This window comes from Drosophila bipectinata, chromosome 2R (assembly GCF_030179905.1).
Source record: "Drosophila bipectinata strain 14024-0381.07 chromosome 2R, DbipHiC1v2, whole genome shotgun sequence".
Taxonomy (NCBI): Eukaryota; Metazoa; Arthropoda; class Insecta; order Diptera; family Drosophilidae; genus Drosophila; species Drosophila bipectinata.
The window spans coordinates 17,674,637-17,701,631 of NC_091737.1; the positions used below are offsets into that span (position 1 = coordinate 17,674,637).

At 46.3% G+C, this 26,995-nt stretch overlaps 6 protein-coding genes and 1 long non-coding RNA gene across 12 annotated transcripts; 4 read left to right on the plus strand and 3 right to left on the minus strand.

The window, feature by feature from the left end:
- Positions 1 to 307: 307 nt before the first annotated feature.
- Positions 308 to 2,308, plus strand: LOC108125116 (uncharacterized). The gene is made up of 3 exons (XM_017241161.3): positions 308 to 496; positions 893 to 1,237; positions 1,294 to 2,308. The coding sequence occupies exons 1-3, from the start codon at positions 308 to 310 to the stop codon at positions 2,092 to 2,094; spliced, it is 1,335 nt and encodes a 444-aa protein (XP_017096650.2). The 3' UTR covers positions 2,095 to 2,308.
- LOC122321246 (uncharacterized) lies at positions 1,954 to 2,644 on the minus strand. 2 transcript variants are annotated; one of them, XR_006246030.2, is made up of 3 exons: positions 2,520 to 2,644; positions 2,158 to 2,271; positions 1,954 to 2,090 (listed from the first exon to the last, which is right to left on the minus strand). It is a non-coding gene; the product is annotated as an uncharacterized lncRNA (long non-coding RNA). The 2 variants fall into 2 exon arrangements; XR_011442247.1 differs by lacking the exon at positions 2,520 to 2,644 and adding an exon at positions 2,384 to 2,512.
- Positions 2,276 to 24,786, plus strand: Ip6k (Inositol hexakisphosphate kinase). Of its 4 annotated transcripts, none has more exons than XM_070277902.1 (7): positions 2,276 to 2,417; positions 16,586 to 17,265; positions 19,138 to 19,264; positions 21,631 to 21,763; positions 21,823 to 21,899; positions 21,961 to 22,342; positions 22,403 to 24,786. In XM_070277902.1, the coding sequence occupies exons 2-7, from the start codon at positions 16,711 to 16,713 to the stop codon at positions 23,859 to 23,861; spliced, it is 2,733 nt and encodes a 910-aa protein (XP_070134003.1). In that variant the 5' UTR covers positions 2,276 to 2,417; positions 16,586 to 16,710; the 3' UTR covers positions 23,862 to 24,786. The 4 variants fall into 4 exon arrangements, with proteins under 4 accessions (XP_070134003.1, XP_017096723.2, XP_070134005.1 ...); XM_017241234.3 differs by lacking the exon at positions 2,276 to 2,417 and adding an exon at positions 12,737 to 13,126; XM_070277904.1 differs by lacking the exons at positions 2,276 to 2,417; positions 16,586 to 17,265; positions 19,138 to 19,264 and adding exons at positions 20,419 to 20,547; positions 20,623 to 20,898.
- On the plus strand, positions 2,616 to 6,409 carry LOC108125115 (uncharacterized). Its single transcript, XM_017241160.3, has 2 exons — positions 2,616 to 2,896; positions 3,295 to 6,409. Exon 2 carries the CDS (start codon positions 3,327 to 3,329, stop codon positions 5,862 to 5,864), a length of 2,538 nt encoding a protein of 845 aa, XP_017096649.2. The 5' UTR covers positions 2,616 to 2,896; positions 3,295 to 3,326; the 3' UTR covers positions 5,865 to 6,409.
- LOC108125149 (protein Aster-C) lies at positions 17,350 to 18,741 on the minus strand. The gene has a single exon (XM_017241236.3). It carries the CDS (start codon positions 18,589 to 18,591, stop codon positions 17,431 to 17,433), a length of 1,161 nt encoding a protein of 386 aa, XP_017096725.2. The 5' UTR covers positions 18,592 to 18,741; the 3' UTR covers positions 17,350 to 17,430.
- Positions 24,787 to 24,922: 136 nt separating the features above from the next.
- ND-B12 (NADH dehydrogenase [ubiquinone] 1 beta subcomplex subunit 3) lies at positions 24,923 to 25,728 on the plus strand. Of its 2 annotated transcripts, none has more exons than XM_017240955.3 (3): positions 24,923 to 25,060; positions 25,283 to 25,417; positions 25,474 to 25,728. In XM_017240955.3, the coding sequence occupies exons 2-3, from the start codon at positions 25,290 to 25,292 to the stop codon at positions 25,682 to 25,684; spliced, it is 339 nt and encodes a 112-aa protein (XP_017096444.1). In that variant the 5' UTR covers positions 24,923 to 25,060; positions 25,283 to 25,289; the 3' UTR covers positions 25,685 to 25,728. The 2 variants fall into 2 exon arrangements, with proteins under 2 accessions (XP_017096444.1, XP_070134856.1); XM_070278755.1 differs by lacking the exon at positions 24,923 to 25,060 and adding an exon at positions 25,202 to 25,224.
- Rae1 (ribonucleic acid export 1) lies at positions 25,551 to 26,979 on the minus strand. The gene is made up of 2 exons (XM_017240954.3): positions 26,480 to 26,979; positions 25,551 to 26,419 (listed from the first exon to the last, which is right to left on the minus strand). Exons 1-2 carry the CDS (start codon positions 26,885 to 26,887, stop codon positions 25,787 to 25,789), a joined length of 1,041 nt encoding a protein of 346 aa, XP_017096443.1. The 5' UTR covers positions 26,888 to 26,979; the 3' UTR covers positions 25,551 to 25,786.
- Between the last annotated feature and the right edge of the window lie 16 nt (positions 26,980 to 26,995).

Below are 26,995 nucleotides of genomic sequence, written 5' to 3' on the forward strand. Positions count from 1 at the left end.
GCACGGTTTTCGGGACTCCCAAGTTAGGAAAGAATTGGCCCCAATCGTTACTCACTCGCTGGCATTGCGGTGAGGTGACGTTTCGGGGACGGCTGTTACCCAAAATCGAACCGAATCTCGGCCAAATCCTTCATCAATAGATAAATATGGTGATATTGGCTGGCGGTCAAGTTGAATGCGTCCGATTAAGCATAGGCCGTTGCCCAGTTCTCGGTTTCAGAAATTCAGTGACGACTTGTCAACCGAGGTGCGCGCATCGGCTGCGACTACGGCTCCGCTGCATTAACGAAACCCAACCACTGCGGAAATGTTTTTGCAAGTCACCATCGGATGTCTAGCTCTTTTGGCGGTTGGCACTGCCTTCGAAGAGCATCCGCACTTCTGCATCGATACAGAGCCTCTCCTCCTATCGCAAATAGATAGGCATGTGGTTATTCCCACCGAGAAGGATCTGCAGTGCCATATTAAGGCCACCACACTGACTCTCAAGGAGAAGGTTGGTAATCTTAAGTGCGTGGTTCCGTGGGTTCTAGTGGTTTAATTTAATCGAGAGCGAAAGGAACTGTGATAAGTGGGCTCCCCATTTAGTGATCAGTTTTTTCTGATTTGCCGTCAGTTTTTGTCAGAGGCGACCTTGGGTATAAACTCCTTAAATGGCGTTGAAACGAGTTTGCTTCATCCAAATCCTTAAGTGAGAAATCCAATGCCAATGAGCCATAAATCATTCGTGTGCCCACCTCGAGTGGCTGATATACCAAATTGAATTAGCTCGAAGATAAAGAAACAGACAATATAGAAGATAATGCAAGCAGGCCGCCGATAAGACCACCGCCGGAACACCCGGTTCGTACCTGCCTATTTCCTTGATAATTTTATCTGGACTAATCCGTAGGCGAGCCTCGTGGACACCTTGTGTGCGGATCACGGATCTACGACGATCCGACGCGACAACCATCACTTCCTTCGGCTTCGCAACGGTGAGCTGAGTGGGCGTGGCTCTCAGTCGGATATATGTACGAATAATGCCAGTTCGGTGCTATCGTGGGTGCCGTATGACATGGTGCTGAAGTACTATGCCGCCGAGCTGAATCCAAAGGAACGGCTCACCTACATAGCGAAGGCCACGAATGTTGAGCGCGAGAAGACGGAACTGTGCCATTTCCGGCACACGGATCTGGTCAATGCCGTCTCCGACAACCTGTTCACCTGTGTGGTTATGATATTTGGTGATAACTTTGTGAGTTTCTGGAGATATTCTTGAAAATTGTATTAACCATAAGTTATTGTTTATAGTACGGCTTGGAGGACAACATAAATGTCTTGGTGGAACTGGAACCCCTCATGCACCAGCTTCGTAACATCACCTACTTGCCATGGCGCAACGTCTCCAACAGCTATAAAATGCAACTGGGCGAAAGTATGCTCCGGAATCCGGGCAGCGAAAAGAAGCCCATTTATGGGAGTCTCAACTACGCCTTTGTGGAGAAGATCCATCTGAATGTCAGCAGTGTATATCAGGACAAGCACTTGGCTAGGCTGCCACTTCTCTTAGAGCATCGCAGTTCGGTGCTGCAGCTCGATGAGCACGGCGTGGGCGGTATAGACGTAGAGGAGAAGGCCTACTTCGGGCGCAGCATGGATCCTCGGAGTGAGGTAAAGGTGCAGGTTATTGGGCAGTGGGTGGACCAGCACCGCCAGTTCTCGGCCGACATCTACGAGTACTACGGCTATGGCTTGAAGCGCTACAAGGAACCAATGAAAGGTGGACAGATCACGTTCGTGAGGATTGACAACACGGAGCCAGTCTTTTCGGCGCCGGAGTCAAATAATCTGGTCAAGGCATCCTTGTTCCAGGACTCCAAAGCCGCCAAACTAAAGGATGGATCCACTGGCAACTTTACAGAGTGGGAGAATGCCCAGGAGGACCCCGACGACGAGGAGTCGGGATTCTACGGATGGTTTGTGGTGACATCCTTGTTGGTGGCCTTCATCGTGGTGCTTGGCATCTATGTTGTAATACGCCGGCAGCATTGCAAAAATGGCCAGCGGCAACAGTATAATCTAGCTAATACAAACGTCCCTGCACCAGCCTAAAAATACAGAATAAATCCCATAATCTTAGGACTCAAAAAACAAACTTACAGGTGCTCCTCTCACCTGAAATGTCAGTTCACTTGAACGAGTTGGCAGTTCCTTTGCCAATTCCTTTTATTTTTTAATTGTTCTTTGGTAACCGCTGCAATATTGGTGTAAAATGTCCAGTTTTTATTTCTGAAATAAACCAAGTGATGTATTCTTTGCAAAAATACATTTCCAATGAAAATACTCTTTAGAAACTAATTTGCAAAGACCAACATTTACAAAGGATCCCCGTTCCACCTACCCATGCTGCTGATGGATTGAAAATAAACATCCAGGTAATTCTTCTTTTTGCTGCTTTAAAGTTTTCTTAAAGTTTAAATATAATATAATGGTTCTTAAGCAAAGTTTTTGGTTGTAAACAAAAGAGAGTTCGTCACCTCGTAGACCGCCACTCGCAGTGATAAACAAAGCATGCGTTAGTGCCTTTCTGCTGGCAGCCAGCTTGCAGCCCTGGGGTTGGCAACACGCCTATCTCACTCACACACGAAAAAGACAGACGCGGCTGGCAGTGAAATTCATTCACCGAATTTATTAATTCTATCCGAGACAAACAGCTAGTTATTTCCTTCTAATTGACCCAATACGACCCACTGGTGTGGCACTTGTTTTGGTTCCCTTATCAGTGGTGTGTACGATCCGGATGGACGCTAAATATGTGATTTTTGCAAGAAATTTTTTGTGACGCGGCCATTTTTGAAGAGTTTTGTGTGTTGACTGTGGGGCTAGCTGTGAATATTATATAAATACAGCGCAGGTAAGCAGCTATCGGGTGTTAATAACCAGAAGCAATATCCCCATTAAAGGTGCACAAAGTGCGGGAGTGAGCCAAATCGCAATCAAAGTCCTTAATGTTTCGTTTCGTGGATCGAAAATATGATTTTTCGCTCGCACCAATACAAGGATGGGAAATTGTGTATAACAATATAGCTGTCTCCGTCTGGCCAAGAGCCAGTGTTGCATAGCCGCTTGTTGTGCCAATTTGTCTTACAGGACTGTTATTATCAAAAAGCTGTTATCAACAGCTGATGGACTAATCCGAGTTTAATTGCCGGAAATTGGCGCGGAAACGATGCGATTTAATAGCTGCCGTACTTGTGCATCTTTCGGGGACCTGCCACAGTCCGCCACACAGCTAACAAGTTCTTTTTAAAGCAACCCACAGGGAGAGGGCACCACACCCAACGATGGATCGCAAGAAGGACCTCAACCTGGACAAGATCTGCCGCCTGTGCATCTCGGAGCGCAAAGAGATGCGACCGTTGTTCAGCGAAAAGGTACCAGAGATGCTGATGGACTGCACCAGCGTGCGGATAGAACCCACCGAGGGATGGCCGGACAAGATCTGTGTGCAGTGTGTTCATGCCGTCAGCCGGAATCACGCCTTCAAGACGCTCGTCGAGCGCAGCGACAAGGAACTGCGCGAGTACATTAAGGGACTGACAGTGCGCCTGGTCATGGAGGAGCAGCAGCAGCAGCAGCAACAACAACAAACAGCTGCTAACGCCAAACAGCAGCAGCAGCAGGAGCGAAAGCAACAGAAGCTGCTTCAGAAGCAACAGAAGCTCTTAGAGGAGCAGATGCATCAGCAACAGCTCATTGAGCAGCACCACCAGCAGCCGATACAGCCCAAGCCCAAGCTCAAGCCCCTACTCAAGAAAGGGTCGCGGCAGCACAAGCAGCGGCAGCTGGAGGCAGCTCCCGCCCCTCAGCCCCAAATGCAAATCCTTCCAGAACCAACGCCCCCACCACAGCAACAGCCAGCGACGCTTCAGCAGCAAATACAACAGATCCAGTTGCCGACGCTTCAGCCTGCTCCCACCCAACTCCTGTCCACAGCTGCCGCCACCACGACACTGCCCCAGCAGATTCTGCTACCCAACGGCCAGATCATCACAACGGCGCAGATTGTGGCGCCACAGCTAGCACAAATCATAAGCACGGCTCCCCAGGCGACGGCCAATGGAGCCGGTGCCGCACAATCCTCGTTCCTGCCCCAGTTACTCCAAACGCCGGGTGGCCAAACCCTGCAGTTTGTGCAGCAGCCGAATGGCACCCAGACGCTGCAGCTAGTCCAACTCGTGCCCCAGCGGAGTCTGGCACAAGCTGGAGTGACTGGGGCGTTGGGCACGGCCTCGGCCACTGCAGACTTGTCCCAAAATCCCGGTACCTCCCTGGCGGAGGCCGATGTCCAATTACTGGAGGACGGTTGCGAGGTAGAGGACGAGGATATGGACGAGGTGTACGATCAGCTGGACGGAAAGGGTGGGCATAATTTTGAGACCATTGTCTTGGACGATGAACAGCACCACGAATTCCTTAAAGATCAGCACCAAGTGATGATCGACGAGGATCTTTCCCAGAGCGAAGCCCAAGAACACGAGTACTTTGATGACCTGGACAACCAACAGGTGATGGACGAGGTGGACGAATCGGAGCATCTGAAACAAGAAGAGGAAGAAGATACCTTTATTATTCAGCTGGAGGACGAGGACATGCTGGACGATCCGGATGGTGGGGCCATCAGTCCGGATTGCGAGTATATAACTGATGACCAGGATCCGAATCTGTCCGGTGACGTCGACGACGATCTGCAGTACGCCATCATGGAGCCCCCGGACGGCGAGGCGAGTGCAGACATCGAACAAGCCTTCCTCGAACCTGACCAACTTCACCAGCACCAGCAGGCACAGCAGCAGCATCAGGAGCATGTCGAGCTGCAGAGCATATCGTTAGAAAATGCGGTTGTGGAGTTTAGTCAGGCCAACACCACAACGGACGCGCTGGTGGCCCCCACCCTAACTGTTAGTTCTGAGAGTCCCACTCCAAAACGGGCCAAAAGAGGCAATCAGTCATCGGCCGGGGTAGCTGTCGCTGCTGGAGTTACTCTGGAGCCGTGTGACCACCAACCGGCAGGTCCGGCAATCAACAGCAAGCTGGCTGCGGCAAACTCTCGGCAATTGGTGCAGACGGCCAGTGTGATCGCTGCCGCTGGAGCGGACGACAACTACGAAATAGACGCCAATCTGGTCACGGAATTCATTCGGCAGCACACCTCCCCTCTGGGCTCGGGGCGCTACATCTGCCACCTGTGCAACACCGAGTTCCGGCAATTCAAAGGCCTGCAGAACCACATGCACTCGCACACCAACTGGATCCGAGCCAATTGCAAGAAGCAGCCGCAGTGCGAGATCTGCCTGAAGAGCTTCAAGGGCCCGGGAATGCTGCGGATGCACATGAAAACGCACGACGCCGAGACCAGCACGCCGGTGTGCACCATCTGCAATCGCACCTTCAAGTCCAAGGCGATCCTCTACAGACACCGGCAGACGCACCAGCAACGAGCCTACTGCTGTGGAGTGGCCAACTGCAGGAAGAACTTCTCGTCGGCCGTGAATCTGCGCTGGCACGTGGAGCGCAAGCATCCAGAGGTCCTGGAGCCGTTGTTCAAGTGCGGCGAATGCGGCTCCGTCTACGACAATGTGGACGTTCTGCAGCAGCACGTAGAGACGACGGATCACAGCGCCGAGGTGCAGGCGAGCGGCCAGGACGATGGCTCGTCCGCCTTCAGCGGAGCCGTTAGTATCGTAAGAAATGGGACGGATATGTCTTCTATGATCGCCGCCGCCAGCCAAGGCACCACGTTGACGTCATCCGCGGGCGGAGGAGACCATGCTGTAGTCGTTGGCTCCTCCGGCGAGGTGTACTTTGTGACGCAGGCGTAGCCAGCGGAATATGCCGCAGCCGTTGCTCCCGACGCTGGTGGGGAGTGCCTGCTCGGCATCTAGACGACTACTTAGCTGTAATATATAAATATATACATATATATATATATTTTTGTACTACCCATTTAGATAACACATTATAGAACTTAGCACATAAACACAAATCCACAAAACCACACTCAACACACACACATAAATAATGCAATCCTAGATTTTTGTCGTAGTACTTGTTTTGGTAGAAAAGGACCCTAAAATCCTAAGCGATTCACTCGAATTTCGTAGGGTATAAGCTGATTCAGATCCCACCGGGCCATGATGTAATGCCCGGCGGGACTTGAGCCAGTTTTTGTTTTTAATTTTATTAATCTAATATAAATATTATTTTGTTTTCCCGGGAAATATCAGACTGGCATTTTAGGCTAATCGTCTTACGGCTTTCGGTTTTCATTGTTGGGCTTTAAAACATTAATTAAGATTGAACTGTTTTAACTGCAACAAAATAAATTAACAGAACTTCTATAAAAAATTAATACACAAAAACAAAACATTGTATTATTTAAGGGGCTCTGCTGTAAGGGGCTTTGGGGCGTTCAATATAATACTTATGTATTTTTAACCATGTAATCCTATCCGGTGGTCCGTTGGCTCGGCTTTCTTGTTTATGTTATTCAATTGCTCAAGAGGAGGACCGGAAAAAACCGAACCAAAACAAAATTGATCGAAAGAAAACAGCAATCAAGCCCAAGGTCCAGTCTATTGATTCCCAAGTGCCACGTGCCAACAAGTCGCCGGTATCTGGTTCGATTCTCTGCTGGAATGCAGGTGCTATCCAGAAGATACTTCTCAAATTGGTTTTGAATTTTTGAACTCCCAACTGCAGCTCAATTCCATACCTATCAGATACGGATTTCGTGTTCAGAAACCGCTTATGTCAGAGTCCGTCCGTAATGCGACGCAAATGAAAGCGGATACCAAGGCGCACTTTGGTTTACATTTCGATTTGCGTCGCCAACTCGAGAGTTTTTCCATTTGGGGTTTCGGGTTCGTTCGGATGGGGGGATTTGGAAACAAATGCGCAAGATTGAAACATTTATGTACCCTCTCCATTGTAAGATCCCTTATCTGGAGTCCCCATGCTGTCACATAAAATTGATAATTAATTAGCAAATAAGACGCAAATATCATCAATTGGAATAACCACGGAAAAATCGCCTGCTGGCAATTTATTTTGTTTAGATTATTTATGAGTGTCAGGCGAGAACGGGTGTTGAAAGATAAGATAACCAGGCACGTCACATTTCCTTTATTATATTACATATTTTTCAGTTCCGATTCCCATAATTTTCCGTAATAGAAACGCCCCTTTCTTCTTGACGTGCCCTCAGCTGTAGTTTTTTGGCCAAGTCTTTAATAATTCAAGAATGACCTTTTAAGAGGTTCAACCTTAAGGAAAATATTAAATATTCGTAATTTGTGGCCAGCTGGAAAACGTCCTTGAACTTTGATTCATCCCGAGGAAACTTGGCCACGCAGCCAAATGATTCGAAAACTGGGGGCAAATAAATATTGTTTTGAATGCATAATTTGAACATTTAGTTGAGCACCAGCCCATTGAAAATATTTTTGGCATCATATAAATAACTTGGCCAACACACTACCGAAGAGAATCCGACCAACAGTTGTCCTCCCCATTTCAAATTTAATTGATCCGACACCAGGGGCTCGGGGGGAGCAATATAATCGCATACATTTCATTCTCATCCTTTGAAGAAACAATTTTTGGCTGATTAATTATCCGGGCATCTGTATATAGGCGATGTGCCCCATCATTTTCAATTAATATTCATTTTATTGAAATTATTGAATCGAAACCACAACGTCATAGGGATATTAGTCACGATAGTTGGATGGCACGTATAGTATTTTTTTTTAGGGCATTAAATATTGTTTACTGATCCGATCGGCTGAGATCGTTGAGCTCCCCAGACTGGGCCGAAAACGTGCGAGAGGGCCAAGTAAGGCAAACACTTGTTAGTCCACAACCTGGCCACAACAACCGCCCCCTCGATACCTGCCCCAGACCCGCCATTGACGCAATTGAAAAGAATAACAAAGTTGTTTATTTGGCGCTCACTTCTTAGCAAATAGTAGTGCCCATACTTAGCCCTGATTATTAACAAATTTTATTAAAATTTGTAAACTTTTCCCTTCATATGAACACGTAGTAAAATTTTCCACAAAAAAGCAACAATTTTAATGGTCAGTTTTGGGGGTTTTCCAGTTTCTCAATTCCCATAATTGGGTTTTTCAATTTCTAATTTCTTTTCCCGAATCCCCACAACTGATTAAAATATCAAATTATTTTGCCATAAATTCCTTTTATAAATATTTTTGTTAAGCCATATTTTCACTTATAAGTTTTTATTGGTTTCAGGGTATTACTCTACCAATAGGTTGAGGTATATATATTTTGGTTATTTCTATTCCGTCACGAAATTTTGCAATTCACACGTCGAACATCGCATTTTGTTTTCATTTTTCGCCAATATTTGCACAAAGAATTTGGTTTTCTGGTTTTGGGTCCATGGCCTAGGCTATAGATTTAATAATGTTACCAATAAAGGTCTTCAATGAACTCTTATCAGAGACTTTATCCCTACTTCCCTTACTATTAGCATTAAAAATGTTTAATTTTTAAATCTGGGTAAATACTACTTAAATATTTATATAATTTGTATAATTATAGACCCGCTGTGCAAATCGTGGCTATATTTTTAGCATTATCTATTCGATGCTGCTTGCGGCGCAATTTCAGTTTCATTTCCGATTCGGCTTTTCAAAAAACCGAAATTTTTTTATATTTGTTTGTAAAAAAAAAAAAATTGGCTATATCTGTATGTATTTTATGTGGGCCACACGAGCCGAGTGGGTTATTCTTCTCTCGGATAGGGGCGTGTGCTATTGACATTGCACTGATTTGGTCATGAATTCATTTTTTTTCCCAATTTTATTTTTATTTTTGTAGTCGTCTGGCAAACTTTTTGGCTGAATCCGTTGGCTGGGGGCACTTGAGCGAAGAATCACAAGGCTTGTATCTTTGTATCTTATAGATAAACGCCCCTTAAAGTGGGTGAAGGATGCAGCTGACCAGATATGTTACATTTTTCCCCTTAAAAAATAAGAAAAACTTTCTCAGAATAAGTTGGCTAATTAGAGGCATTGTCCGGTGGGTCATAATTTCATTCAGATTGTGGGGATCTAAAGAGAGATGTTTCGTTAGTGATTCCCAAATATTTATCATCAATAAATGCCGGCGTTTGGCATTTCTGATTTGGCAGTTGGCCAAATTATTTGGGCCACCCACAACAGCTGGGAATCGGAATCATTTTGGCGTGGTCAGTGCCAAAGTGAGTGGCTTTCGATTGGAATTGTGACTAGAGGTAGCTAGTTGTTAGATTGGCCCTGAAATCGCGTCTCTCTGTCAGGGGCGACCAAGAGTCCCGGGCATTTCTTCTTGCCGCGCCTTCTGGCTTTCCTCCCTTTCTTTTGTGGGGGGAGGTGGGTGGCAGACGGACCATTCCCATCACCCAGCGCCACCAATGCGGAAATCAGCTTGGCGAAATGTGGTCATCGAGCGCCAGTGATCACGGCACTAACTCGTGGCCATTGTTCCGGTAGCCGGTAACCGGTGACGTCTCCTCTCGATGGTGCCCCCCATTTATAATCAAAAGTATCTAGATACATCTAGTATCGCGGAATGCTTGGCATAGTCGGAAAAGTAAAATTCGCCAGCACTGTGGGGAATTCTCTAGCCCTCTCTGCCACAAAAAAAAAAAAAACTATTTCGGATGGTTGAAATACATTTTGGCTTTCTTACTTTCTATATGTGGGGCTTTCAATGTCAGGGTCGGTTAAAAAAGACCTGTTGCAGCCGCCTAATACATGTACTAGCCACTAAAATACTATAATGCCATGTCAACGGCTTGTGGCTAAAAATATTATACATTTTTTGAATCAAAATCCAATTAATTAAAATCTAAAAATCACTTTTGCGAAACAATTTTCAGGCAGAACGTGGTAATATACTTTCGAATTTCTGTGGGAATTTGAATGAATCAATAAATATAATTATATATCTACGATGTTCTTCAGAGTTGAGTGGGAATATTTTTAATATTAATGGGCAATAAAATATTCTTTAAAAATTTATAACAAACACGTGCCCATATCAAATATTTGAACATAGATTTCCTGGTGACTCATTCTGCGATTATTTATCTTCCGACGAAAATCTGGACGACAAAGCTATGACAGCTATAGTTTCAAATGGTTTTCAAATTAAATTAAAGCCAAGTGGTCTGTTGGGGGCTGACTAATGAAAAGCAGCTGATAAACCCAATTTATTGGCTGTTTGTGAATCATTATTGGACAAACAATCAGGTAAACGAAGTAATTTCAATTGTTGTTGCAGCCATTTGCCATTTGCCGGTTGATTTCAATTAAGTCTGACTGGCGCGTGTTTTCAATAACACTAAGTATCAATAACAATGCACCAGCCAGTCAGGCGGCCAGGCCAGGCACGGGATGGAACCCACTACTCATCAATCGCCTCCTGGCACGCATCCTAATCTGCTAATGCAGGCCCAATGCCAGGCTCCATGTCCTTGCCACCTTGCCAGCCCAGACAATCGATCGATGTGGTGAGGAGCAGCAGGTGCAACTGCCATTGCAGGTCCGTGTCCTTGCCACAGAATGAGGCTGCCAGCAAGGTCGTTGCTCACCCACAAGTCCTACAAAGCTGGCCCGTTTTATTCACAAGTTAATCCACCTGATATACATCATTCGTGCCTAATTTCGTCAAATCTCTGGCTGAGTGACAGCTTCCCTTTACGGCCTGACATCCGAATTGGCCAAATAGATGAGTAACCAGCCATCATCCTGCTGCCACTCTGACAGCGAACAAGCCGCAAAATACACACAAATTAAATTAAAATCGTCATATATTCGCCGACTGACAATTTTCCCCTTGAAACAAATATGTAGAATTCGTTTTGCGAATTTCTGCCAGAGAACACGATTAAATATTTACTTGGGAGAGTGTTTGAATTAATTTTCATTTCAGCCAGCCATTAAAAAAACAGTGAAGCGAATAGTAAAGCAATTATAGTGGAATTAATTAAAAACAGATAATGAGTTTTTTGGATCTGGTCTAGTGCCACACGTGCTGTCGAAGATCTCTTTAAAGTCCTGGGCTGAGTATGCCTGTCATTCAAGAGGAAGTCCTTGCCTTCTGGCTGCAGTCAGTGTCAAGGATGCGAGCTCTTTGAAACAAAGGAGGCGACAAGCGGTGCGGCGCCCTCTTAGCCCACAGCCCTGACAATGGCCTTCCCAGCCATGATGGCCGTCCTCTGAATAAATTATTCATGGGTGCAGCCAGCAGGACGACTCAGGGTCAGATTGGTAGTGCCACTGGGTGGACTGGGGCTGGAATTCAGGCCAACTCGGTGGCATAACTCTTATCGCTTATGAATGGGCTTCCCTGATGTTGTAGTTTCGGTTCCTGTGGGCGGAATACCGATTTATGTATCTCATCAGGCCTACCGCTTATCGCCCCCACCAGTGGGCTGGTGTAAATGTATCTCAGAGTTGCGTCATTCTTGGCATTTTGAACCTTTATTTCGGGATGTGCCAAAGGAAATGGAGAACAAGTCACAGCTCACGCGATAGGGTATTGTGTGGGCACTGGTTTATTACCAATTTCCATACGACGTCGCCGGCAAACACTTTCGATAATGGCCCGTCCCAGGCAATTGCAAAAATGTATCTGAAGGGTGTCCGCTGTCTCTGTATCTGTTACGGTTCGTGTGACGCGTTACTGACACTTGGCGTTGGGAAAGTTCCAGAACTTCAGTAGCTCCAGCTGTATAAAAAGAGATTCTAAGAAGCTTTATAGAAATCGAGCCATAAACTGTAAATTTTATTGGAATTCCTGACGCCTGGCGATAATATCGATCGATAGCTTCGAGTATCTGGCACTTCGAGAGTTCCAAAGCCCATAATCTTGGCCGAAAGCCCCTGTCAAGAGGGTCTACGATCAAAGCCTATAGATTGCCCGGCCAGACCCATCATAATAGAATCGGGAATGGAATATTCTGTGATAAGCTGTGAACGATAATGGCAAACGGAACATTTGTCAACAACCAGCAGCTTTTTTTTATTATTATTTTTTTGCCATTTGGTAATTTAATTAGGCTCCCACTCTCCATACGGAAGTGGAGAGGTGCCAGGGTGCCTGGAACACCCCGATCTTGGCCCCAATATCGCTTCCGTCAACAAATATTTGTCCGGCTATTGCTTTGTTGTTTTTTTTTCGTGGCACAAACACCGGAGAGCCATTTGAGCTTAAGAGGAAAAAACAGTTTGTTTATTATTTCTTTTGGGCTTCTCGGAATCGGAGACGCCAACTGGATTTCCAGCTTACTATTGGCCTATTATTAGTATCTGTATCTGCCAGATTCCCGACCAGCTGGCCCACCAAAGGTGACCTAGGTCTCGCAATTCCCGGTTCCCTGGGGATTCTTTGTAAAAATAGGATGGCGCGTGGCGCAGGCCAATTTGTTATCCGAGTGTCCTGAAATCCGAGGAAATCCAGTAGGAAAATCGCAAAATGAACTTTTGAGCGAGCCAGAGTCTCAAAAGTATCTGAGAGTGCCCCCGAGAGAGAGAGAGAGCAAGAGAGCGAGAGCAGACTGAAAAGTATCTGAGAGCTGGCAGAAAAGTATCTGCGAGCAGCCAGCCGAGTATCTGTGTGCGCCCGTTGGCTGGGTCTGTGTGCGTGGCTATATAAGGGGCCGCAGAGAGCCACTCTCGTTCATATTGAATATTTTTTCGGATGCGGTCGGACGTGATTATACAGTCCGCGAACAGAATCTACAAAAATTAACTAGTGAAAAACACTCGTCGCCAAACAGCAATATAGCAATTAAAATATCAGCACAGGTGCCGAAAGCCCATTTCCGTGCAATAATCGTGCAAAAAAAAGAAAAGGTGCAGAAATATTTAGTGAGTGTGATTAAGGAGCCACATCGCGCATGTGGAAATCAAATTTAATTGAGAGGAATATAATTTGAGATATATATATATATATATGTATACGGGGAGCGGCGCATGTGTGTGTGCGTGAGTGGGTTTTTGTGCGCCGATGAAAATGCAAACTGAATGAAATTCAGACCGAAAAGTGGACACAAAACCGTCTCGAAAAGGTAAAATTCTTTAACCCATGCCAGAAATCAGAAATTAGCAATTTTTTCGACAGTGTGCGCTGGTGTGTGTGTGTGTTTTATTGAAATTTTTTTTTTTGTGTATGCACTGTAAAAATAGCTAAAGAGAGTTCCCTCTCACGAGAGCCCAAACTCGCTCTCTCTCTCCCGAGACCCGAGAGCTATAGCTATATATCTGCGACGTCACCGTTTCTTTATTTTATTTTATTCTTTATTTTTTTTTGTTGGCCTGGCTCTTCTTTCTGGCTTTCCTTTTGGCCTAATCTTTTGTTTAGAATACGTTTTATCTGAACCCTGCTTCTTCTTCTAGACTCTCTAGTTGGCTGGTTGTATAGCCTGTTTTTTGGTTCGGAGGTGGTTTTTTTTTTTTGAACACGTAATTCCCTTAGATATCGAACCACAGCTGCTTTTTGTTTTGATACATTGTGAAGTCCCATAATCATCAACCTGCTCGGTGAACTTTTTGGCTAAAAATCCGGTTTTCGGTGACGACTCCGAAGACCCAGACATTTCGGGGTGTACGCTGTAAGGCCCGCCATAAAATTAGCAAACTTTTCCACTACCAATACAGGGCCCTTTGAATCTGTTTTAATACCACCAAGGGGCACCAGGTATTTCTGCTTGTTTTAAAATTTACTGTTTTGTTTTTACTTTTTACTTGGAATCGTGACTAATTGTCGCTTTAATTGCTGCTTATTTAATTTGTTCAGTGTCTCAAGTGTTGAGCTTTTTGTTTTTATCGCTTTTGTTTGTCGCAAGATTTAGCTTTCGTTTCTTTTAACTGCCTTTTGCTGCAGTGATAACTGTTGTTTTAGTCACGGGTTATACTAGCCATTAAGTAAATTAATTTGCACAAATACACATGTATGTACACCCCCGCCCCAAAATTTAACTGGCACTGGCAGTTTGGAATATTGTTTTTGTTGCCAAGGCAATCATAAAATTCAGTAAGAAGCCCCCCACGCTCCCGATTATTGGCTTATCAGTGGGCAGAGTTCACAGTGGATCAGTCGATGGATGGGATGGTTGGGGGTAAAGGGGCTCCCAACAAACAAAGGCAGGCCTCCTTTTTATTTGGTATTGGTGAGCACCCCCTCCCGATGCTCCGCTCCTATTTGAATACCAGAAACAAAACCCCACAGCTCCAATACCGACCGCCCAGTCTCACTTCCTACTTCATTTGCAATTGCCAATTCAGTATTCAGTAAATACTGGCTATTGGCCAACAATTTCTGTTTACTCCGAGAATAGAGGCATCCGATTTGTAGACGCAATTGGAGCAAGGCAGGTCAACGAGGTCTATCAACCGTAGGGCCTCCTTCTGCCAGCTGAAATTTCAAACACCAGAGCATATGTCTGTGGGTGCCTGTTTATAAACGAAATTGAATTAATCAATTGTTTGTTTAGCTGGAAATTCACACCTCACTGTTTGCTAGTCTGATCTCCACGGATCTCCAATAGTAATCAGAGGCGATCTGTGCTTTGTGCTTGGAATGGCGCCTCTTGCCTTTGTCCGACCACATGATTATGCTGAGTGGGAGGAACAGCTGACAGCGGATTCTTACTTACGGAGGTCTTCAATTGTCCGGTCCAATCCAATTGGCTTTCGGACAAAGCAACACAAAGCCCCCTTTCGGAGACCGGAGCAGCTGTTTGGGTTTCAGTTCAGCCCGCTTTATTCACTGCCGCCGCCGCTGACCCACTTTCCGGCTCCACCTTATGTACACGATATATAAAGTTCATAAATATGTACATATGCCTATTGCCTGACGGTGGGTACCCCCCACCCCCCATCCGGAAAAGTGGAGCAGTCGGGGATGTTTAGTTTTGCGACGAACTTTGAATCCAATTCCCCCGAAAGTTTTCCTCGCTCTGTTTTTTCCGCTCGTCGATAAGGTCGCTGATTCCGCGATTCCGCTGATTCATCCCGTCTGAGCGATCTTTGGATGATCTTCAATCTCTGGCAATCGCTTTCAATTAATTGCCCGATTATCTTAGTAGCTACTAACACTCGGATCCGGCGTAGATTGTGCGCCTTCCGTGTTCCCAATCAATTTTCGCGACTTTCGCTTGACATTTTCCCGGGTACGGGGACATTAACGGATGGATGGTTGGAAAAAAAAAGCAAAAAATAAAGCAATCGCTAAAGCGAGTAAACACTAATTTATTTAAAGGCCTTTGCTATAAATAACCCCTGTCGAAATAGGCGGCCAGCTTTTGGCTCGGGCTAGGCGATAAACTTCTCCGTATTGTTTTGCGGCGTAGACAAGACAACGGAGTGAATCACCCCGCAAGTTAACGAACTGGCGGAACACTTGGATCCGTTTTGGAGAGCGGTTAATTGCCTTTTGTGGTTCCCCGAACTCGGTGGGTGGCTATGCAGCTATCCAACTATCTAATTACACGGCCAGTACATCTCAGGTCTCTGGTATCTCTCGGGGATTAGCTAATGCCGCCGTCTGGTCTCGATCAGGTAATAGTGGCAGGCCCAGGCAGCAGCTGTCTAATTTGCATACACTGTCTGGGTAGCTGGCTGGCTATCTTTATGACGTCTGCAGTTCCCTTTTTATTCAAACGATTAGAAAACAACAATCAGAGGCGTTGATAAATATGGGCTGAGGGCAGACTGATAGGCGTGTCTGCAACGCAATTGTGGGAAGAGTCGTGCGATCTTTTCGCAGCTCTGATTAATATTATAATTTGCCAGCTCGCTAATTAGAAACCTTTGATACCAGAGCCGCCCTATCTCTGCCCCACAGCTTCTCCTTCTCTCCTTCCGTGCACGTGCCGCACGCTTGACCAGCTCCCCCGATTCGCAATTGCTTTCAATTAACAGCACGCTCCATTGAATGCTTTTCTAATATATAGCTCTTGGTTCACGGGCTGATTTGATTGCTAAATAGCATGTACCATTGTTGATTGTTGATTGTTGATACTTGATATGGTCCGAGGGTCGAGAGAGGCAGGTGTAGTGGCAGTGGGTTCAGTAGGTCTAGACTCTAGAGGGTAGGATTCACAGCCGCAATGTGAATGATTGCCCGAAATTTGATAGGACTTGGAATGTTGCTGATCTGTGGGCTTTGTCCAGGGGTTATTGATCTTTGTGGTATCTCCAGTATTTAGAATTCAAAACCCCTGACCCAAGCTCTAAGAAACTGCAAGTTTTACAACCCATTCGTCGGCCGGAACTGGATTTGCATTCCGAAGTCGCGTGGCAAGTGTTCCGTGGCGGAAATGACATTGAACCCCCGCCCGCATTCCGAATGCATTTGCACCGATCCGAGAACCGGTTAGTGGCCAGTTGAGTGAACGATCAGGGGATGATTCAGGCCATTAAACGATCAAGTGTGGCAGGTTAAGATTATCGCTTATTTAACCCAATTTGCAGGCAATTTATTAACAGCACCCGTCGTTTCCATTTCCATTTCCCTCCCATTCCAGAACAGAACAAAACGACAGGAGACACGGATTTCCCACCATTTCCCAGTGCTCCGAGCGGGAAAGCCTTCGAGCGAGAAAACCCAAAAAGCGAACAGCAATCGTTACACTGTTTACCGCGGCGGGGAATGGTATATTTCTTGGGGGATTGGGGCATGGGAGATTCTGACTTGTCGTCATATCAGCAACATGTTCCAAATATACAACAACAGCAGCAACGCATCCATGGACGTGATCTACTCCTCCATCAGCAGCAGCAGCAGCAGCAACAACAGCAGCAGCAACTCCAACAGCAGCAGCAACAGCAACAGCAGCAGCAGCAACAATTTGTGGCACAAATCTCCAGTAGCCTAAGCCAGTTGCAGTCGCAGTTGCAGTTTGCCAGTGGTTCCAGCTTTCTGCAGCAGGACTCTTCATCTCACTCGACTCACCATCAGACCCAGCAGCAGCAGCAGCCGCAGCAGCAACCGCAACAACATGTTGCAGCTCCAAACAGTAGCAGCAGCTTGGTAACTGCCAATCTCCAGCAGCTCTCAGTGAGCAACACCCCCACCAAGCCGCAGCAGCAGCAGTTGCCCGAAACACCAACCACTGCTGCCAAGGCGTCTAAGTCGTCCTCCCAACTCGGCAAGGATCTTCTGGACAACGAGGATGAGGTGGCATTGCATCCACTGTCAAACCAGGTGAGTGTCTCTTGCTATATATTTCTCTAAGGTAGAGTAAGCCTCTCGGAAACAAACCTCAACCCAAAGAATGTCCAACACGTATACAGTCGATTCTCTATATATTTAGGGACGGTATTTTCAACTCGAGTGACGGTGGGTCGGCGTCAAAGGGTCAACAATCAATCACATCTTCTTGATCTCATTGAGCAGAGCACTGAACAGGGACTGGGCGAACTCGTCCAGGCCCGCGTATGCGTTCTTCTCGATGAATGCCTTTACCACCGCCCAGACGGACTTGACGAACTTGATCTGGGCAAAAATGAGCACGTCGGTCTCGTTATCCACGGTCGCCTTCAAGCAGAAGTGGATTTGCACCTCGAAGGTATCGGCGTAGGGGATCTCCGCGTTGACGCTTCGCACATCGATCGAATAGAGTTGTCCCGGCTGGCTGCACTCTCGCAACGTCTGAGTTTCGGTGACCTTTGCCGTTTTGGGACCGACATTGGCGGCCAAGGCGACGGTCATGGTAACGGTGCGTTCGTTCTGGCCACTGGCGTTCTTGGACCAGTTTCCCATGCGAAGGTCCGTCGTCTGGCGTTTGTCGTGGAAGCTCTGCAGGAACTGTGATGGCGTGAAGAGTAACTTGAATAGGACGTCCACCCCCACCATCATGCGTTCCTGCAGAAGCTTTCGGCCTTCGTGCCCCGAGTTGCACTTGGTTGCACTCACCAGTCTGTCACCAGTCTCTGTCTTCCTGACTAACACAATCGGAGCCGTTTTAAATTGAACTGATTGGGTGTGGGACTTCTTACGCGAGTAGTCGTCCGCGATAGTCCGCCTCCATTGGCTATCTCTTCCCTCGTTTATTGTCGACTGGATCCGCGTCGACCGTGGCTGCGAGATACTAGGATGCGTGTAAACCTGCGTCCTTGAGCGCCTATCATGGCTGATCGTGCTCCGTCCCTCCGTCTGGGCAGAGTTTTCCAGACTGCTCCGGCGCTGTTCGCTAAGCTTTACAGAGTTTGTGGGTCGTTTTTTCCCAGCAGCTGCCATCGATTCCCGCACCTTGGATTGGTGGCTGATGGAGGCCTTGCGACTGCCCCATGGAAACCGCTGTTTGGTGCTGCTGCTGGAAAAATCCGTGGGATCCGAGGATTCGCCGGAAGTAAACAGTTTGCTGCGTCGGGCAGCCGCCGATGCGGCCACATGCATGGACCGGGTGATGTGGCTTATGCTGCCTTTGCGACCGATGAGCATTTCTACAATGGAGACGGAGCCAGCGGCTGCATCCCTCGGGATGTGTCTCCCGGATCGATGCTTGTTTCGGGCCTCAATCGAGTTCATGTCTTAGCAAAGATTGATTTTTATCATAATTGAACCAAAGCGTTGTCAATGGCGCTATAAAATCCAACACAAAACTATAATTTTTATTGTCAGAGTTTAAAAGGCTTAGAGACTTCGGTGATGAGAAGCCGACTGATCCTACTTTCTCATGGGTATCTGAAAAAAGGTTTTTTTTTTTTTTCAAATGGTTCCCCTTTTCAAATTTGATAAGAGGGGTCTTACCTGTTCTTTTGGCACTTTCGTTTCGGGCCAAGAAGTGACGTACAACCGCCAACCGATTAGATACCAACGGCCAGGGTTATGGCCACGCGTCTGGGATCTAGAATGGGCTGAAAATGTTTAGATTGTGTGTATTTTGATAGCCAAAAACATAATAAACAACTAGAAAACGAAAGTAGCTCTAAGATATATATTATAAAGATGTTAAGAGGGTCAATAAATTGCTTTTTAAACGATTAGATTAGGGTAAAATATGAATAGAAACATTCTTATATTCTTACTGAATAATTATTTTTGAATAAAAATTGACTTCTTTGTCTATTCCAGGTCGGAGGACACACTCGCCTGTTGCTGCTCAACCAGTCGACGGTGATCAAGCCGCTGAACCTGCGCGAATTGGACTTCTACCAGAACATTCCGCAGGACATACTGAAGTTTGTGCCCAAGTATAAAGGTAAGATACCGACTGTTTCACCAACTGAAACACCAACATACTGATCACACGTTATCAATTATCTCTCGATTTTGTCGAAGCGCTTCATTTGCTCTTTCGTTTCGAATTAACTAATCGTTTTTATTCATTCAACCGAACAAAATATGCATACAAAAAAAAATAAAATATAAAAAAGAAATGCAAAAAAATATATATATATTATACTCGTAATTATAAAGCATTCTGATTCTGAATCGCGCCAAGCATTTGTCATGTGTCTTGAGTTCCGAAATCGCCAATTTTTAATTGATTCGTACTTTTGTTTTTGTACTAACTCGCAACCAAACAACTGCCAAAATTATGAAGCCAACAACAATCAACCAATATGCGTTTGCTCCTCTTGTATCGTCCCTAGATAAAGCCAAAATCGCATTCGAATATCATTTTTATTTATAGTCTTTTTTTTGCTCTACAACTATATACTACGCCTTAAAAACTATACATATATGTGATATCCTTAGTTTGTAAGCTGTTTATTGAAAATGGAAAAAAATAAAAACCGAGCACAAAAAACAAAAAAAACTAAAAAAAAAAAAGAAAAGAAAAATAAAATGAAAAAAAACTGACTGATGAAAAAAAAAAAGACTGAACCATATACAATAAATATGTAGCTAACATTATAGCCTTAAAGTTATGTAATACAAGAGCTAAGATCGAAAATAAAAGAACCGAAAAATACGTTGTAGATGCCACATGCCACAGAACATTCTCTGACTCGACGGCCCGAACCAGAGACCGTTTCCGATTAAATCCCTCTTAGTTAGTAACAAAAAACAGACAACAATGGGTAAGTCGCAAACCAAAAACAAACCAAAAATCCAATATCAAATTCAAATCAATACAAAATACAAAAAAAACATAAATGAAAATATTAAACGAAAAGTAAAGTATCCAGTATCCAAAGATTGTACAGTTTTTGCCAGGCGAAAATTGTACAATTTCTGGAAATGGAAAATGGAAATTGAATGATATACCATCTATGTATGTATGTAACCTACTACTGAAGCACCCACTCCCGATCCCATCTGGATCGGGGGGCGTGTGCCATCCCCACTACATATTCGCTCTATGCTCGTATTATCCAAAGGTTCGAGGTGCCTGCTGCCCGACTGACAGACCCGCTCGAGATCTGCCGCCGAACCAAGCAAGCCTCTCACTGAACCGTAACCGATACTGATACTGATATCCGGAGTCCGGAACGAGTCCTCCTCCAACCAGCTCTCCCGGGAAAGCCCATAAAAAGCGTAAAGCCATTTAATTTTTTTTCCCGCCATGAAACAGAAACAAAATCGAGTCTCTTATTTTATGTGTTTGTTCAGAGCACGCACCTCCATTCCCTCAAACGTGAAAGGTGAAAGTGTGTTGTTGTGTGTAGTCGTCGTCGCCACCTCCGCTCTGCTCCACTCTGCTCCACTCCACTCCGCTCCACTCTGCTCTGCTCCACTCCGCTCCGCTCAGCTCGTCTCATCTATATACCATAGTGATCCTTAAGCGATCCAGCACGGCCCGTCCTGCTAAAATCGGTTTAGAATGCAGGCGAGCCAGAGCCAGAGCCCGAGCCAAAGGCAAAGCCAAGACCAAAGCGAAGCGAAAGGGTTTGTATGAATAAAACACATCTATATATTATATATTTTACATATGTTAATTACCAATATCTACCATATGATAAAAAAAACAAACTATGCTAGTTAAGAAAACCCCGTTTTAGTATAACTACTCGTAAGAACAGGAAGATGCCCCCGAGGGTATATCCCAGAAGGACATCCTCAACACAAAAGTCTATATTATTTTTCTCAATTAATTTTGCACCTGTTACTGCGTCGGTTCGTTAAGTCTTTCTCCCTCCTTACCTTTCTCTCTATAAATATATATATAATACATATATCCGTTTCTGTTTTGCACCAACTTAGATTAGGAATAGGATTAGTTATATAACCGCCATATGCATAAACATTTTGAAAGCCATCTGAATCCGTCTGATGTTGGAAATGCATGAAGCACTTTTCGAGTTCATTGCACTGAGAAAAATACTGTCAGCCAGTCCAGCTCACTGGACCCACTTGATCCTTTGAGCCGGGCTCCATTTCCACCATCATCAGCTATCTTGTTTTTTGTCTGTTCCGAACCATACCGTGTGTCTGCTAACTCGCTATGTGCTAACCACCTCAGGCCTCCATTTCCACATCTCTGAGTAACCCGTCCCCTAACCGCTCCTAACATCTCTACCGTGTCGGTACATAAAACTCAGCCAGAAGAAGAGACGATAGTGCTGCTCCAATCACAGTTCACTAATCTTCCGGTTCGGCTCGTTTCTGTGTCCATTCCAGGCGTCATGCAGGCCACCACCATGGGCGGAGCCAAGCTGGACAAACGCTACTCGCCCAGTTTCCGAGAGGAGGCCGCCGCCGTTCCCGTTCGCAAGATGAGCGCCTCCAAGAGGAAGCGGGACGAGGTGCTGAGGTGGGTAATCCTTGTATAATCTCAACCCAGGATGTAGCTAACCAAACTAATCATTGCAGGATGAAGGTTCACAAGAATGGTCAGGCAGCTGATGTCATCAAGAGCATCTCCCAACTGGACAACACCAATAAGCAATGTAAGTGGATCGATAAGATAAATGAGAAAAAGATTCTAAATATTTTGGTGGCACTTTTCAGATTTCCTCATGCTCGAGAACATCACCTCGCAGTTCCGCAATCCCTGCATCCTGGACCTCAAGATGGGCACTCGCCAGCACGGCGACGACGCCTCGGCAGAGAAGCGTTCCAAACAGATGGCCAAGTGCGCAGCCAGCACCTCCGGCTCGCTCGGCGTCCGCCTGTGCGGGATGCAGACCTACCAGGCCGATCTGGAGCAGTATGCCAAGCGGGACAAGTACTGGGGCCGCGAGCTCAACGAGGGAGGATTCAAGCAGGCTCTGCACGACTTCTTCTACAACGGATTCAGGCTGCGGGTGCGCGTCATCCGGAAGATACTGCAGCGGCTTCTCCAACTGCGTCGCGTGATTGAGAAGCAGTCCAGCTACAGGTTCTACTCTTGGTGAGTTGAAGCCCACAAATGGCCAGTGTTCCATGTCTAATCAATAACTTCTTTCTCCAGCTCTCTGCTTATTGTGTACGAAGGCTTCGAGGAGAACCCGATGGCCCATCCGCCATCGATGTGCATGGACGAGTGGCCGGAGGCACCCAAGTCGGCAACTGTGCCCGGCACTGTCTTCGACTATCATCCAGAGAACAGCATAGACGAGGAGGACGACCTGGAGGACGAGGACGGGCACGAGGCCGGCGATGAACTAGAGCCCCATGACACGGACGAGGATCTCCAGCTGGTGGCAGCGGACAGTGGCAATGCCTCGGCAACCAACAGCAGCACTGGAGGCGATGGCTGCAACTATGATGCGGATGCCTCTAACGATTCCAGCTCACTGCTCAACCTGGCCACTCGGCGGCACCTGCACAAGCGAGGATTCGCGGAGGCGGCAGCCCGAGGTGTCAAGCAGACGGCGGCCAGTATCACCACCACCGACGAGGAGGAGGAGGACGAGCACCCGGCTGCCATGCCGCCACCGCGCAGCTGTGGGGTTATGGCAGCCAAGGTGGCGGCTGCAGTTGCGGCAGCGGCTTCTGTTTCAGCTACTGGACTGGCAGGCAAGGGACCGGGCGCATTCATTCCAATCTCCGAGGAGACAGTATTCCTGGACCCAGAGCCAGCGCTGCCCAGCGTGACGACCTCATCGCCACATTCCGGTGACTCGTGGATGAACTACAGCAGCAACAGTAGCGACGACTTCTCCGGTCTGTCAGAGCAGATCAAGGCGGTTGCCAGTGGACGGCAGACGGGAAACAACAGCAGCGATGACGCCAGCTCCGACTACGAGAGCAGCATCATCGGACCCACGGAGGCCATGTTCAAGCGCTACAAGTCGCAGCAGTCCTTCGATGCCGCTTCAGTTGCTGCCGAATCCGCCTCTTCCCCGCCCCACACTGCCGGCAACTCCAGCGTCTCCAATGGCACCGGAACCGGCACCGCCACCGCCCGCTCCCTGGTCTCGCCTGCCTCCTCGAGCGCCTCGTCTCTGAAGTCGGTCAAGGGTGCTGTGAAACGATTGCGCTGCAAGGACGATGATGAGCAGGCGGCGGCTCTGGGGGAGTGCGACTCGCGCGAGGCCAAGAAATCCACGATCACCTCGACGCCTGTGTCGGCCGTATCCTCGCCGGCGAAGACCTCCAACCCGCCCTCGCACTCCTCCCTGCTGGCCGGCTTGCTCCTGGACTCGCTGGACAACAGCAGCGAGCAGCTTGCCCCGCGCAACTCAGCCCTGCTGCAGCATAGTTCCAAGTCATTGGACATGTCTGCACCCCCCACAGACGACTCCCAGTGCTTTGTGGACGTGCGCCTCATCGACTTCGCCCACACGGCCTTTGTGCCGAGGAACGGCAGCATGCTGCCCACTCCAGTGGCCGCACCGGTGCACCATGGACCCGACGGAGGATTCCTGACCGGGCTGGATAGTCTCAACCGTCTGCTCAACGAAATACTGGCCGAGGAGCGCATCTGAAAACTTAAAAAAACAGGAACAAAACCCAAAAAAAAAATGGAAAAAATTGAAAATGGAAAAAAGAGTAGTGGAACCTGGGGATCCTGGGAAAGGAACAGAAGTTAAGAGTACAATTTGATTTCAGAATACCTAAATTGTTGTAGCAACATGCGTTAAATTATGAAACTAAAAATCTGAAACTAATCTTTAGAAATTCGAAATGTGATTCAACAAAACCTATTTAACAACCGGATATAAGCCCATATAACTTTTAACTTTTAACCAAAACACGTAAAATTAAGCGCAGGGCGGAGCCTGTTCCCCCGGAATTACCGCAGCATTTGTGGACAACCAGAAGATGAAGGATAATGTAAAATTGATTTGTGAACAAGACGCTTCCAAAACCGTAGTTGAGAGTTAGCTTGAGAGTAGTTTGATAGTTTGATATTGTTCGTGCATTCTGCATTTCAGATCCATACGTTAATCGGCGAAAGTGCATATTGAGTTGTAACCCTTTGTTAGAATTTATAGTGCTGCCCACGGACGGATCGTACGTTTTATACCTATCCATTACAAAACAATACAATGCAAAATGACAAACCAACAAACAGACAGCGTAAGAAACAGTATTTCGTTCTATGTATCTATATGCTTAAATTCTTAACCCGTTTTCTTTCCAATGTAGTGACAAAAGTTGCAAAAACCAGAGTTTACCATAAACTATCAATTAAATACATGAAAAAAAACACTTTTTAAGTTAACGATTAAAGAGAGAAACGCTATTAATATATAGATACTACATATATTATTATTACTTATTGTGTAACTAGAGAAATAAATGAAAAACGATTTATGTATATTTTCACTTAACCACGTTTAAAAATTACAATGTTCTACAAATTGCAACCATACATTTACTGAATAAATAAAAATCAAAAATATCAAAGTTTATTTTTTAAAAATGGTGCTAGGTGGCAACATCCGGTCTATCGATATGCCTACTTCCGGTTCATCTCTATGTAAGCTCTGTGGCTTGTGGTTTCAATTATATTTCTGGTATCTAGAAACAGCAATTTAAAGGAAGAAAATTTCAGAAAATAAGCAATACTTTTTCAGTAACATATCTATTTTTGTTAATTATTTTGCAAATAGTTATTTGCTAAATATCGATTTATCAGCTGTGCAAAACTTATCGACACCATCTCATCTCTAAATCAACCGTGCGTATATTTATTTTTAATATATTTTACACATTTTCTACCTAAAAAGTGAGATTTTGGAGTTTTCATACATTTTAAAATCAGACTAGTTCTCTGAGCTATCAATCTCAGAATTTAAACGGATTTTGTAGACCCATCCCTATCAGGAATATAAACATACTTATGTAATTTTCCAGTCTAGGAAAGGCTATACTTCTATTAGATTTTTTTTTGGAATTTCAGTTGAGAAATGGGTGGACATCACGGAGAACCCTATCAAGTGCCCCACGCATCGGCCTACAAAGTGGAGGCTGTGCCGCAGCTGGTGGAAGTGAAGGAAGCGCTTGCTCGCCAGGGCTTGAGGGATCCTTGGCTCAGGTAAGTTTTTTTTTTTAATAAGCATTCTGACTAGCTCATGGAAATGGTTTTTGCAGGAACGAGGTGTGGCGCTATGAACCCAAGCAGTTCGGCACCCACAGGACTCGCTTGAACACCTTCCTTTTCCGCGGCCTCGGTGTGGGATTCTGCGCTTTCCTTGTCACCGCCGCTGTTGAATATGGCCTGGGCATTGGAAAGGGTCAGGGCGGTCACGGCCATGGCCACGGTCATGAGAAGGACGAGCACGGAGATAAAGGTCACCATTAGTTAAATTTACAGAAAATAAACCCGCTGTGGGATTTCGCTTCGAATCAGTGTTTATTCGCAGTTCATTTGGGGGCTCTCACTAAAACTAAAACAGGCTTCCAATCAGTTGATACGCGGTTTCAGCTCGTCGTAGCACGAGCGCAGGAAGATTTGGGGCTTCTTAGCAGGATTAAAATACTCATGGCCCTTGGACCAGTCGTAGCCCACGGCGTAGGCGAAGATCTGGCCATTTGCATTGAATCCGCATTTCGTAATAGACTGATCCATAGCCTCGCTCGACTTGAGTTTGGTGCGGGCATCTTTGTCCCAGAAACTAAATGTGCCATCGGATCCGACGGTTACCAGGGTGCCGTGCACCGGATGGAATGCTATGTCGTTTACGGCGTAGATGTCCTGATAACCTGCCGTGCCCGTGGAGCGGTGGCACTTGAATGTAAAATTATCCTTGGGATTTGCGGGGCTCACGTACTGAATGGCTACACGGCCTTCGATACTGCCCAAGGCATAGCCCGTGGGCTCCTTTTTCTTATCTTTAAAAATTGATATGGCGCGGTGCTGGTACTTGAGCGGACTTTCCTGCCTTTTATATTCCGTGGGGCTGTTTTGCAAGGAATATATGATCAAGCCGCGATTGGCAGTGCCAACCACAGCCATTGGGTAGTCTACGTCGGCACAGTAGCAACGTTCGGGTAGGTTGATAGTCATCATAGGGTTGGGCGAACGCATGTCCCAGAACTGAAAACGCAAACAGATTCACCGTGATTCAGCGTTACTTAAGGTGATGAAATTACATACCTTCAGCGTCTTGTCCCAGGAGCCGGTCATCAGACAGGTGTATGTGGGTGCCTTGACCATGTGGCACGTTCGAATAGGGCCGTCATGTGCCGCCACTTGCATCACTTGGTCAGAGGCCAGGTCCCAGAGCTTTACTTGCTTGTCGCAGGAGGCCACAAATACTTTGGTGCCGTCGTCCGACCAGCACACGTCCAGCACTGGGCCGCCCATGGTCTTCATCGACTTTGGCACTGTTGCTCCATTTTGTTCCACCTCCCAGCAGCGAACGCTGTTGTCCCAGCTGCCGGCAATCAGGAAGTTCTTCTGCAGCGTGTTGGGACTGAACTCGAGCGCCGATACGGAGTCATCGGGTGGCGAGGCCACCTCGAAGTCATTCATCCGGTTGGTAGATTGCGTTGCGCCAAACATTATCTTGTTCTTCAGATGTCGCAAAATGTTTGTTTTTATTCATGCGATGCGGTTGAAAGCGGGATGGGGTTGTTGATAATCAACATATCAATTAATCGATAATACCTT

Excerpts from the sequence above, each read along its gene's own strand:
- LOC108125149 (XM_017241236.3), bottom strand. The coding sequence starts at position 18,591 with ATGAACTCGATTGAGGCCCGAAACAAGCATCGATCCGGGAGACACATC.
- Rae1 (XM_017240954.3), bottom strand. The coding sequence starts at position 26,887 with ATGTTTGGCGCAACGCAATCTACCAACCGGATGAATGACTTCGAGGTG. Across the intron at positions 26,420-26,479 it reads CCTGGGACAAGACGCTGAAG|TTCTGGGACATGCGTTCGCC; the intron begins GTATGTAATTTC and ends TTGCGTTTTCAG.
- LOC108125115 (XM_017241160.3), top strand. The coding sequence starts at position 3,327 with ATGGATCGCAAGAAGGACCTCAACCTGGACAAGATCTGCCGCCTGTGC.
- LOC108125116 (XM_017241161.3), top strand. The coding sequence starts at position 308 with ATGTTTTTGCAAGTCACCATCGGATGTCTAGCTCTTTTGGCGGTTGGC. Across the intron at positions 497-892 it reads CACTGACTCTCAAGGAGAAG|GCGAGCCTCGTGGACACCTT; the intron begins GTTGGTAATCTT and ends ACTAATCCGTAG. Across the intron at positions 1,238-1,293 it reads TGATATTTGGTGATAACTTT|TACGGCTTGGAGGACAACAT; the intron begins GTGAGTTTCTGG and ends TATTGTTTATAG.
- Ip6k (XM_070277902.1), top strand. The coding sequence starts at position 16,711 with ATGGTATATTTCTTGGGGGATTGGGGCATGGGAGATTCTGACTTGTCG. Across the intron at positions 21,764-21,822 it reads AAGCGGGACGAGGTGCTGAG|GATGAAGGTTCACAAGAATG; the intron begins GTGGGTAATCCT and ends TAATCATTGCAG. Across the intron at positions 22,343-22,402 it reads AGCTACAGGTTCTACTCTTG|CTCTCTGCTTATTGTGTACG; the intron begins GTGAGTTGAAGC and ends TTCTTTCTCCAG.
- ND-B12 (XM_017240955.3), top strand. The coding sequence starts at position 25,290 with ATGGGTGGACATCACGGAGAACCCTATCAAGTGCCCCACGCATCGGCC. Across the intron at positions 25,418-25,473 it reads TTGAGGGATCCTTGGCTCAG|GAACGAGGTGTGGCGCTATG; the intron begins GTAAGTTTTTTT and ends TGGTTTTTGCAG.